Source organism: Haemaphysalis longicornis, unplaced genomic scaffold (assembly GCF_048455015.1).
Source record: "Haemaphysalis longicornis isolate Haplotype H1 unplaced genomic scaffold, Haemaphysalis longicornis Haplotype H1 scaffold_9, whole genome shotgun sequence".
NCBI classification, from domain to species: Eukaryota; Metazoa; Arthropoda; class Arachnida; order Ixodida; family Ixodidae; genus Haemaphysalis; species Haemaphysalis longicornis.
In genome coordinates, this window is record NW_027526460.1 from 16,094,119 (window position 1) to 16,106,063 (window position 11,945).

Below are 11,945 nucleotides of genomic sequence, written 5' to 3' on the forward strand. Positions count from 1 at the left end.
TAGCCAATGTGACGTTAATGTGGGTACGTCCGATGAAAGGTTTGCGCTGAGGGCACGCCTAGGTACGTACTTAGGTTGCAGTAGCTAGACGTTTTTTTTTTTAGAAAGTAAGAAAAATTAGTTAACACGTGTTCGGCTGAAGGAATTTGGAATTTAGTCAAGTTTAAAGACATTTGCCATATGGTGCAATAACTACACGTTTAGGTTTTTTGAAGCGTTACACGGTCACTAGAGTAATTTATTTCCCGGTATAAATTATGCAATCGTAAGCAAAAAGTCGCATGCAAGATGTTAGGTGTAAATGCAAGTAATTGCTAAATATTTTAAAAAGTAATGTACCGAGAAGGCTGATTTGAAGCACGCCCGAAGTGACGGGAGAAAGCGGTGAGGTATATTCATTAATCACCGTGAACTGTTCACGTATAAAGCAAGTTGCGGAGCCCAGATAAGGTTAAAGTATGTAGTCGGAGCATGGACAATTTCGAGATTGTGGGTTTACTGCAGTGTTAGCAGAAACGCTTAGCTGACTGTCTCCCCACGATGAACTTTCAACAGTTTGTTTATCTGAGAGGAGGGAGAGGAGAAAAACTTTATTAACAGGGAAGTCGAGCGGGATCGTGGTCGGGGTCCTCATTCCAGGACTCCGTTGGTGCGGCCTGCCGTATTCGCCCTTTCAGCGAGCCAAAGCTGCTTACTCAGGTCTGAGCTGGCAGTACATTCGGTACATTGATTACAGCAAGGACTGGCAAGGACAGCAAGCATGCAGCCGAGAACCGAAACTTCGCCGCCCTACGGCAACACGAATATTTCATGCAGCTATGAATTTGCAAGCATTCACAATGTCAGACTCTGTGCCGCTAGTTCTATAACACATATACCAGACAACATTTTCTGCGATAAATTGAATTTGGGGGCGGGAAAAATGATCGCATTTCCCCCTTTCTTTTTTACCCGCTCTCCGCCGCACTATCATCAGCATTGTGCTGCTGAGACGTTGACGACGTTGACGCCATCTGTTGAGCGTTCGAGTGGGTCGCGTCTCCACCTCTGCTGCCTCGGCCTTGCGGCGTGTCCCACGGGTCGTAAGTGCTCTGGCATTCAACGCATGAGTCGTCTCTCAGCTGTTTACGGTACGCTAAATCAGACAAGGTCAAGGAGAGGCAGGCAGTGCATTGATCTTTCGCGAAACGGCATAGCTACCTTCGTCAAACGTTGCCGGCGTACGTGACAGTTGTCACACTCTACTGTGCCGGTTGAGAGATAGCCCGCGGGAAATGTAATGATGTCACGACCCCGCCTATTTTCGCACCGGTCTACGTTCACATTTTGTTTTAATTTTAGGCTTGGCATTGTTGGCAGCTAGCTGCAGGCGTACGGCGAACTTTAGGGTTCATGCCAGGATATTTGTTAACTTGGTTGCTGCTCTGAAATTGGTAACGCGCTGAGATTTTTGCCGCCACTTGTTCGGTCACTTAGCTTTATATTGGCATGGAAATTGGCTGCGCACAGCAGGGAGTGTGATTGAGATGATGGGAGCTGTATAAAGGAGAGAGTCGCTCTTGCGCAATCTTTGTGGGCGTGGAATTTTGCGAAAATGGGTTACTCCTCCGCTAACAGTATCAAGCTCTTCATAGACGAATAACGATGGTGACAGATAGTGCCTTTGTATGCTAAGTTGTCTGACCGGGATATATAACTGCGGCTGGTTTCGCTCGCAGGTCTGTCTGTTGCGGGGAAGCCACGGAACACGTCATGCCCGATTATAGGGTCATCGGGGTCATGAGCGGCAGCTCGCTCGACGGCCTCGACATCATCTACGTGACCTTCCACGTTACGGCCGACGCGTGGAAGTACAAAATCGGGCACGCCGTCTGCAAGCCGTACGCCGAATACTGGGCGAACAAGCTTCAGTATGCAGTTTCCATGAATGCACTGGAATATCAGCTGTTTCACACGGAGTACGGCCGCTATCTGGGCGATTGCGTTAATCTGTTCATTCGCGACAACCAGCTTGAAGGAAAAGTAGACCTGGTGGCCTGCCACGGCCACACTGTGTTTCACCTGCCAGGACAGATGACAACAACGCAAGTCGGAGATGGTGCTGCCGTCGCTGCCGTAACTGGACTTCCCACAGTCAGTGACTTCAGATCAGTCGACGTCGCCCTGCAAGGTCAGGGATCTCCCTTCTCCTTAGCAGCAGAGAGGAAGCTGTTTGGCAGTGAATACCAATACTTCCTCAACATAGGTGGCATGGCCTGCCTGACATACGTCGGCAAGAACGACGAAGATAGCTTCGCCTTGGACGTCTGCCCCGCCAACCAGCTTTTAAACCTCCTTGCTAAGCAAGAAGGGTGCCATTACGACGACGATGGAAAGATAGCTGCGTCGGGGAAAGTCGTTCCCAGGCTCCTCAAAGACCTAGACGGATTTGCCTACTACCAGAAGGCTTTGCCGAAATCCTTGGGCGTGGACTTCGGCCCCGAAATCCTTTACCCACTGATTCGGGCTCGAGATCTGTCGACACCCGATGCCATGCGGACTTTTACGGCGCACATCTGCAACCAGGCCGTGGCGACGGTGCAAGTCGTCAAGAAGACCGTCGAGGATCGGTACCCGGGGCACTGCAACATGCTGGTCACGGGCGGTGGTGCCCGGAACACGTTCCTCGTCCAGGAGTTGACCAAGGCACTCCGAGAGCAAGACATAACCCTCACTGTGCCGGAAGATCAACTTGTCGATTTCAAAGAGGCCCTCATGACTGCTGCGCTCGGGGTGCTTAGGCTGCGGGAAGAGGTCAGCTTCTTTAGCAAGGTGTCGGGGGCCACCCGCAACTCGGTGGGTGCTGCACTGTGGAGTGGGGCGCCCAAGCAAGCTTAGTTCACCACTCAGCCGGTTATGTGACAGGCTCTTCAAAAGTCGCGTCGCGTCATTCCTTCCGGTTCTGGCGCAACCTCATTTTATTACTTGGGTACCGCTACTCAATTTTGTACTCCTATATATAAATATATGATGAGCATTTAGGCAGGAATGCTGCTGGCGCCCGAACTGTAAGTGCCTTACGCACTTTTTGTGCTAGTGATGTTCACACAAAATTGTTTAGCACTTGTTACTGCTCAAGCGGCTGCCGGCACTCAGCACAATACAAAGTACCTGCCCTGCACATCTTGTGTGCAGGCAAAACTGAACTATGCAAGACCGGTTAATACACAAATATTTTTTACAATGCCAAAAGCGAACATCCAAGCTTTATAGTTTTGTACTGTAATGAGCGCGACGTATTGTATTTTAGTAAAACTGTATTTTTTCCAAGAACTCCCTGACATCTTTTTCGTTTGCGGCAACATCTTTTTTGTTGCGGGCACAATTTATTGTGGTATAAGTGAACCAAACGAGAGTTGTTCAATTTTAAAGCGTGTAACAAAGCTGCGATTAAAATACAGCAATCTCTGAAAATTTGTCTGCTTAATTGCAAACTGTCTAGCTGCATTGTTGGTGGATCAAGATAAGATAACACTGCAGTAGACATTTTGACCACAATTTTCGCAAACGTTTGCTGGAGCCATTGACCTAAAAGGTTGATTTGACTGGCTTAGCTGCATGTAATTTTGTGCATTGTGCCTGTATCAGCTGTGGATTACACACAGCAATATATGGACGCTGTCATTGTAAATTTCTGAACATAGTTTTTTGTGTGCAAGTTAAAGATTGTTTCGTCCAGGTATTGTAGAGCACTAAATATTTTATGCACAGTGGGTATCAATGCATTGCTTGGTGAACACATCTTCACAAGCAACACCACTTCAGGTGTTTCTTATTATCTAGACATTCCAAAGCCATCAGTCTTAAGTTCAGAACGCGTTGTAGCCTTTAATGGATCAACCTCCTCTTGCATTCCTTTAAAATCGACAGCACCCCTTGCAACAGTTTCGAGTACACCATTACGCCTTTAAATGCGATCGCATTCAAAAGTTTCTCAGGGTTGCTTCAAATGACTGAAGCCAGTTTACTGTTACGGGAATGGCACTTTCGTGTGGACAAAACGTTTATTTCAGCACACTGACGCCAACAGGACAAGAATGACGGTACATTTATTTGGATGCCCCCTCTTTGTCAAAAGCATCTTCGTCACTGAGAAACCTCCGCTTCTTGGCAGTGTTCATGTATGGCCGCAGGCTCCATTCAACGTCCAGGGCTGCTGCGGCATCCAGGGTTCCCAGCTTGATCTCGTACACTGCGAAAGCGAGAAAGCAACGTCAAAGTAACTACGTTGAAATGCAGTGGTGCGGCTAGGTCATTTTGGCTAAAACATTGCAGGACAAGTGCGAGTTGGGCGTGTTGGTATAGGGGTCATGAAGGGTGCAGCACAAGCAAAACTTGGACAAGAAAGAACACAGGACGATCGCATGCAGAGGTTGCACGTAGACACGCCATCTCGTCCCCCTTTTTAGGGCAAACTGTTCCCGTGCATGGCACAGATGTGGACGCGCTACCACGTGCACAGGTTTCGTTACAGGCGTTGGGGCAGTGTTTCTAGCAAAGAAAAATTCAAAATTGCCGCTCCTATCGTGTTCTTGTACAGGTAAACCTGGATGTAACGAATTCCTCGATTTAACGAAGTTTTTCAATTCCCCATTGAAACAACGAAGGCGTTGAGGCGGTTAACTTTAATGTAACGAATTTGGTTCGCTGATTAGCCATCGTTTTTTTTGCACTTTTTTTGAAAAATCGGCTGGAAAAATGCACTAATTTAGTGAAATGTGTCTGTATAGCAAACTACTGTGCGCTTGCAGTGCGGTGTCCGTTAAGTGCTGGGCCTGCCTGTCGGCGTGTTTTCGCAAGTCTCCACTGCTATCTGTAATGCCGGTACGTCGGTGAAAAGTTCTGCTGCCACAAATGGGAAAAAAAAAAATCTTTTTAGACTAGCTCGCAATTTTAAGTGCCATCTCAGCCGGTGAGGCAGAAGAATGTCGCCGCCCAGCACAGCATCCAAACTAGCACCCTCTCAAAATTTTGAGTGCGTAAAAGAGCATCAAGTTAGCGAAAAGGCGCCCTTTCAGCATAAGTTTGGTCCTTGAAGAGAGTTAAGTCACCGAAAAGCGTCAAAAGGCATAAGGGATACTGAAGTTACGTTAGTGAATACGGGGGTAATAGGGACCTTGCTTCTTTGATGTGCCATGTAATGACTAAGTATGTAGGAAAGCAGCGGGCGGAAATCGCAGTTTTGACTGTGGAATAAATCCTTGAAGTGGGAGTTCACGGTCACTGATGTCTAGCATCTTGATTTCGTTTCTGCTTCATTCACGCGAACCTCAACTCGAAACCTGCATGTAACGAAAACCTGGATGTAACGAAAAATTGCGAATTTTTGCGTTATATCCAGGTTTACCTGTAATACTAAATGGCAAAAGACCTCCATGTTCGATCACTATTAATACGCTAAGAGCTAGATGCCTTTCCCAGTGCTGCAAAAGTGAGGAGCTATGTTCAGCTAAAGGAGCAACCACATGAAGCAAGATTGGAGAGCGATGCAAAAAGCGTAACTGGGGGCGCAGTGACCTAGTAACATAGGTGACAGCAATAGTACCGTCAACTTTAATTTGGCCAACCCATAACCGAACAACGTGACAAAAGTCTGCGATGGAGGGCCCTGGAGGCAGTGTTATCTTGCCGCTCGTCGCCTGCCATGCTAGGTCTCTGTACTCGTAGAGTTACGCTTGGCGTATCGCTTGCCAGTATCGCTTCATGTGGTCACCTCTCTGTCTGTCCGTCTGTCCCGACTGCAGAAATTTAGCCTATTAAACCTGCTTCCCTGTATAGCACTGGGCCAAAACCCACTTTCTGCGTTGAGCTGGCTTTCCTGTGGTAGTGTCTGCAATCATGTAGACAGCAAAGTGCTTATTTCATTCGTAATTATTGCTCCATCTTGGGCATGTCACCTGAACTTATTCATGTTTAAGCCGGCAATCTTGTTTACATCTGAATTGAACATCATGATAGAACTCAACCGGAATCAAATTTACAAAAAGAAAAAAAAAAGGTCGGTTGTTTGCACAGCTGGAGTAATGGCTCCCACGAGCTACTTGTGCCCCACACTCACACTTGAGTTCGAAGCGTGGTCCCACTTCTTGGAGCTTGTAGTCCTTTCCCTCCTTCTTGAAGGTGTGGTGCCTGTTAAAAAGAGGAAAAATGCCAGTGATGTAACAGAGTGGCTATTGAGGTACGGGACTGGAAGCAGAGGAAGACAACTCGATGAAGGGACGAAGTAAAGAAGAAAAAAATCGGACAAAGAATGGACTGGGGTATCGAAGAAAATATATTTTTCCAAGGAGAACAATAAAAATAAATAAAAAAAATCCCAGGCCATTTCCACTAACGTGAAACCTGGGGAGGGGCGAAGCATGCAGTGTACAAGTGTATTCCTGGCTCCCTTTTCCCGGCCGTGGCAGCCACTTTTCTGATGGAGGCGAAAAGCGAAAACGCTTGCGTGTACGATGTTTCGGCGCACGTTAAAGATCCCCAGGTGGCCAAAATTAATCTGGAGCCCTCCACTACGCCGTGCCTCATCGCCTGTGTAGCGTCGGCGCGTTAAAACCCCACAATTAATCAAATTCTTGGCACCTCGGCGCTGTTGCCAACAAAATGAAGCCGTTGGGAGGTAGAGGTATACAGCTTTGCTGTAAAAGACTCTTGTCTTTGAAGCTCTCTAGTGCGAAGCATAAATGAGCTTCCGCCAACAGCCCCCCAGCCCCTGGGCTTCACCCCCAAAAAATGTACTGGCTATTAAAGCAAGGTTTAATGCAGTTATGACGATGATGGTAGACAGACAAGAAAGCACCTCTGCTGTCTGTTCACTGCCGTTGTAGCTGTGCTAAACCTTGTTTTAATAATAATGAGCCAACTCGCCCAACAACACGTTTTATAGAAGTACCGGCTATGCATTATGTCAATACCACTGTACAGTTCGAATATGTAATGAAAAAAATTGGAAACAATTTTTAAATACCGTATTTTTGCGATTCTAAGCACCCCCCGAATCTAAGCACCCTTACCCACTTTCAGAAAAAAAAATTGGAACAAAAGTTTGTTGCAAATCTAAGCACCCCTTTTCTGCGAGGAAGTGCGTGTTGCCCAAGCCGCCAACCGTGCTTGCTTGCACTGTTCATTAGCCGGAGCTGTAAGCGTGCTGCATTCTCCGGCTGTCCAGACTGGAGAGGAGGCGTGCACTTCCGCCCGCTGAGGTTGGCTGGCTGTGTCTCGCAAAGCTGAGTTCCAACACGACACAGCAGAAAACACAGCACGACGGGAAATCTGCAGAAAGTGTCCCCGTCAGCCCTCTAGGTGGATTCAGACATGTGGAAGCGCAAGCCGAGTTGGCGTTGTGGCAAAGTCCTTCGAGAAATGTTCCGTTACAAACCACTTTGATGGAACACAGGACAACTTGCTGTGGATATAGAGAGCAGCCGCTCAAGCCTTGTTACATACTCAAGTAGTAGTGAGAGTGGCTGAGTATCAGACATAAGCAGTGGGTTGACTGTCCGCGCCTATTTTTAAATGTGTGCTGTATAAAGCATTCCTTGCACCTGTCACGTCTCAATACCAGCGCGAAGTGTGTGTGTGTGTGTGTACGTGTGCGTGCGCTGGGGGGTGGGTGGTGGTGGGGGGGCATTCTGTATTTTTTAAATCTAAGCACTAACCTAAGATGAGCACTTTGAGAATTGTGATTGTCGAAAAAGGGGGGTGCTTAGAATCGAGTAAATATGGTAAGTTATTAACTAAGGAGTTCATCGTACTAGCGAACATTCACGCAGGGACAAAACACATGCTAGAATGTTTGCTAGTACGATGAATTCCTTAGTTAGTAACCAACTCGCCCAACTTAGCACTTTAGTTACAGTAAGTTATCCTGCACGAGCAAAAGTGGATATTATTTTATTTGGCAGGCTTTTGCTTATCCGCCCATATAATTCCCACTGTGGAGGAATGTCCAGGGAGGGCAAGGGAGGAGGCTGTCATAGGGGAAAAGTCTGATAACACCTCTGCGCTCCAATCAGCGCTTCGTCCTGTTGTTCTTCGTTGTCCCGTCCTTTGCGGTGTTTTGCTGTCATTGAATTTGTACCAACCCGCCCAAATTTTTACCTTCTTGATGTGTCTTAGGGAAACGTCAATATTTTTACATTATTTACGGAGAACCCTTCCAAATAGCCATCTTGAAGCCCCGCCTAGTTGTCCTTTATCGCCTATGCGCTTGTTGAGCTGGGTGCCAGCTTCATCGCTGTTGTCTTCATCTGAAGTCCCAACACCCACTGCTCTGCACACAAACTTCTCCGGTCATTCTGGATTCCAGTTCCGGCCATTCTGGATGTTGAAAATTCTCCATCCACTAGGACTCTGTTCCCTCCTCCCGACAGCAGTGCTGCACTGCTGGCTGGTCATCTCGCATCTTGCAGCACTTGCTTCACCCAATTCCTCAGAAATCCAAGCAGATGAATGCCCAAATGTGCCACATGAAGGCCATTTTTGCGAATTTCTTTCAAGGTTAGCACGCTGTGTTGGATAGAGCCGATGGCTTCAGCACCGTCGTACCCTGAAAGTGTTTAGGCTTTTGTACCGTGCAATGTGGGACAGAGCTTGTGGAGTGTCAGCACTTATGGCTTCTCCAGGTGTAAGAGAACGAGCTGAGATCCACCGTCCTTCAGCCCAATCTGCTACAATGGCAGCTAATGGAACACTCTCCAACGCTTATGTGACCATCTTCAAGAGAGAGATGCAGAGATCAAGGTTCACCTGAAGGAGATGTAGTCATCCTGGTTGGCAAATGTAATCACACGGTGGGAGTCCTCCTTAGGCACTGGGAAGAGGTACTTGAGGATGTTCATCACCTGCAAGCACAGTGACCAAATATTCACTCCATTTCAGAGGCATTGGCACCAAATTTCGAGGCCCCATAAAAGCACACTTTGCGTACTTTAGATACATGCAAAAAAATCCCTTCAGTCAAGCACTGTACTCGGGAAATTCTAACTTTGCACTTGGATTTCCAAATCAGTGCTGTGAAATAATTCAAGCTAGGCAGGATAATCTCAAGCACCATGTGTGACATAGCACGATGAGCAACACGCTTTTTAGGGCAAAAGAAAAAAAAAATGCTGACGCAAATGCCTCTTAGGGTAGGTCAAAATGTGGATGTGGCACCACGACTCTGCACTCACATGACTACTGCCATTGGGGCCTGTGACGTCACTTGTGAAATTCCGTAACATGTTTCATGCCACACTGCCAACCAAAACAAGTACTACTGTTCTAGGGTTTAGACTTGACAGTTTATTTTGCACTGGGTTTGTCATTAGCAATCCCAAGCAGGAGCTGTGTAAAAGAAAACATACAGATGCCCCTCAAAGTTGGGTGTCTGTACTACTCACAGTAGCAATGCCATGTAAAATTCAATGGAGCACTTCTGATAAGTAGAACTAAGCTACACTAAAGTTCTCAATTGTTTATCGCCTACAGTCACTAGGATAACAATAGGATTGTTCTTGTGAAGCTCCATGATGTTGCACTTACTACACTGCGGCTTTCACTTGAATTTTGTTAAGGCTGACTGCAGTAAAAATTTTGCCCTCTTGGAAACCTTATCTCTGCCTAGTCCGACTAAAAAAACTGCAAGGTACAAAATGACAACTGACATATGTGCAAGCATACTCTGGCATACAACAAGAGAACAGGAAGGAAAAAAAGGGGGGTGGTGGGGTGATTTTGATACCTAAATTCTGAAAATCTGAAAAGTGTGGCCATTATGACCAGGTAAAAGTGAGTGAGCAGCCGGTCAGCCAGCCGCTCAGGTGAAAGCCGGCGCCAAGCTCATTATGTACACAGCAGTCCTGGTAGCTGCGCCAAATGGAGCTTAACCTCTTCTCATTCATCTGGCTTGCTGGTAAATCAGGCCAGCATGAATGTCACTTCGCTTTATGATTGTTGCACAATCTGGCAGCAGGTGCAGTATTGTCTGCTAGGGAACTATTTTAAACACTTCTAATTGATTAACAAAACATTGTACGAGTATACCTGGCCGAGGTGAAACTTCAGCGTGGTTGGCCTTTAAATTTTTTGCCAGTACAAAAAAAAAAAAAAAATCTGGTGGGTTACCCTTTTTCCGAGTCTTGTCTTGAAGTTGTGGAAGATGAGGTGGGGATACGCCTCAGACATGGTGCCGATGTCGGGGATGTCATGTCGCATGACTGTGTTCAGTATGGTGAAGTAGGCCGTCGGACCGTACGGCAGATGGCAGACAACCAAGCCGTCTATATCACACAAGACAAGCCACCATTACTTCCGAGTTGAGGCCACTCTACCCACAAAACAGGAAAGTCTCTCACCGGGGTTTCCTCTCGTCTCGTGGACGACAATGAAGTCAGTGACCTCGTTCGCTCGGCAGGCTTCGATGAGCTGCTTCATTTCATAGCCACCACGATTCATTCTCTGAGCATTAGGGAAGATCAGCCGTACTTCCTACGTAAAACGGGAAAATAGCTCTGGTTTACTTGACAGAAATGCAGTGCATTCAGCAGCTCAGTCGCTAAACCCGCTTGTGTTATCTTTAACATGTGGAACCATTAGGTCAATGCATTTCAGAGATGATTCAGGAGTTTGCAGTTATAGATACCTTGGCAAACTGCTTCAGCTTGGAGCTCGGATCCCTGGAGGTGGTGACAACGATCTTTGGGTCACGCACTCCAGCCCAGCGGTATTCATCATCTTCTTGACTAACCACGCCTGCGAAGGAGAAAAGTTACTGGTAACTTTGTCAGAAAGGCATATTTCTTCAGTGTAACACCAATAAAGCTGCGTCTTAAATTTGGTCAAAACGGATGCTTGCTGAACGTTGTCAGCTGTCAGTACGTTTACATTTTTTTTTGTTGCCTCGCTATGTGAATGCGACATTTGTGGCGGTAAAAATACGGCAATTGGCACGAGAGCTCCATGACGTGTTATATTGGTCCTATCCAATGTTATAGAGCACGCTTGAGATAAAGACACCTTTGCAAGGAATAATAAACAGGTGGGAGCGGCAATTTTATGTGTAACACGCAGGCAAGGAAAAATGACTTCTTTGGTTCATGCCAGCTCACCTTCGCCTCCGGGATCATCCCATTCCAGGGCACTCTGTAGATTGAGGGCTTCTTCTCGCAGTTCATAGGGGATCGGCCGGTTTTCTGGAATAGAAGGCAGAGATGAGAAACAGCGCAAAGTAACGGCATTTATGTTCGCACGATGACCACAACGTGATGCCACAAACCTTCAAGTGCTCGCTTTATGCGCTCCTTTTTCTCCTCGATCGTGCGTCGTTTGTCCTCGATGGATTTTCTGTACAAGTATTCTCGCCTCTCACGTGCAAGCCGCCGCAACTGCAAAATGACAGCAACGTGACAAGTGAGAGCGTCTTTCAAATATAACTTCTAAGTTTGCGCTGAAAAACCGACGGCACAATGACAGGAACTAAAGTCAGTGGGCAGGTAGCTTCTATTAACGTCGATTTTTGAGGATCACTTTAGTCACTAATAATCTTGTTTACGGACACTAGATCGCTTCACTTTTAAGCCATGAACCAACTAGCCCAGAAACCGATCTCGTGCTTCGATGCAAATAAAACGTGCGGAAAGTGGCACTTTAAATAACTCACCATTTCGGAGCTGATCAATGACCGCAATCAACAAACTCCAACAGTAATGAATTCAAAGGTAACGTGGGCACTGCAAGCTCGCGCACATGTGGACGCATGTGCAGACGCAAGCCGCTGCGCTTGACATTTGATGGCTAATAGTCGACTTGGCTTGCTGTTGTACATTGGCATTAGCACAATTTGTCGTAACTTAAACAAAAAAGAACAACCGGAATAGTAATTATACAACCTGTAAAAATTATTTCACTAAGTTTTGTGTTTGCACTGA

General features: G+C 46.7%; 2 protein-coding genes across 4 annotated transcripts; one reads left to right on the top strand and one right to left on the bottom strand.

Annotated features, from left to right (window-relative positions):
- Positions 1 to 976: 976 nt before the first annotated feature.
- Positions 977 to 3,320, top strand: LOC144151602 (anhydro-N-acetylmuramic acid kinase-like). 3 transcript variants are annotated; one of them, XM_077682710.1, is made up of 2 exons: positions 977 to 1,082; positions 1,719 to 3,320. In XM_077682710.1, exon 2 carries the CDS (start codon positions 1,753 to 1,755, stop codon positions 2,875 to 2,877), a length of 1,125 nt encoding a protein of 374 aa, XP_077538836.1. In that variant the 5' UTR covers positions 977 to 1,082; positions 1,719 to 1,752; the 3' UTR covers positions 2,878 to 3,320. The 3 variants fall into 3 exon arrangements, with proteins under 3 accessions (XP_077538836.1, XP_077538835.1, XP_077538838.1); XM_077682709.1 differs by having other exon boundaries at positions 985 to 1,130; XM_077682712.1 differs by lacking the exon at positions 977 to 1,082 and adding an exon at positions 1,200 to 1,220.
- Positions 3,321 to 4,024: 704 nt separating this feature from the next.
- LOC144151603 (U3 small nucleolar ribonucleoprotein IMP4) lies at positions 4,025 to 11,828 on the bottom strand. The gene is made up of 9 exons (XM_077682713.1): positions 11,678 to 11,828; positions 11,294 to 11,402; positions 11,127 to 11,210; positions 10,661 to 10,770; positions 10,374 to 10,506; positions 10,144 to 10,298; positions 8,785 to 8,879; positions 6,098 to 6,168; positions 4,025 to 4,231 (listed from the first exon to the last, which is right to left on the bottom strand). The coding sequence occupies exons 1-9, from the start codon at positions 11,678 to 11,680 to the stop codon at positions 4,089 to 4,091; spliced, it is 903 nt and encodes a 300-aa protein (XP_077538839.1). The 5' UTR covers positions 11,681 to 11,828; the 3' UTR covers positions 4,025 to 4,088.
- Positions 11,829 to 11,945: the final 117 nt, after the last annotated feature.

Excerpts from the sequence above, each read along its gene's own strand:
- LOC144151602 (XM_077682710.1), top strand. The coding sequence starts at position 1,753 with ATGCCCGATTATAGGGTCATCGGGGTCATGAGCGGCAGCTCGCTCGAC.
- LOC144151603 (XM_077682713.1), bottom strand. Across the intron at positions 10,507-10,660 it reads AGCTGAAGCAGTTTGCCAAG|GAAGTACGGCTGATCTTCCC; the intron begins GTATCTATAACT and ends CGTTTTACGTAG. Across the intron at positions 8,880-10,143 it reads AGACAAGACTCGGAAAAAGG|GTGATGAACATCCTCAAGTA; the intron begins GTAACCCACCAG and ends CTGTGCTTGCAG.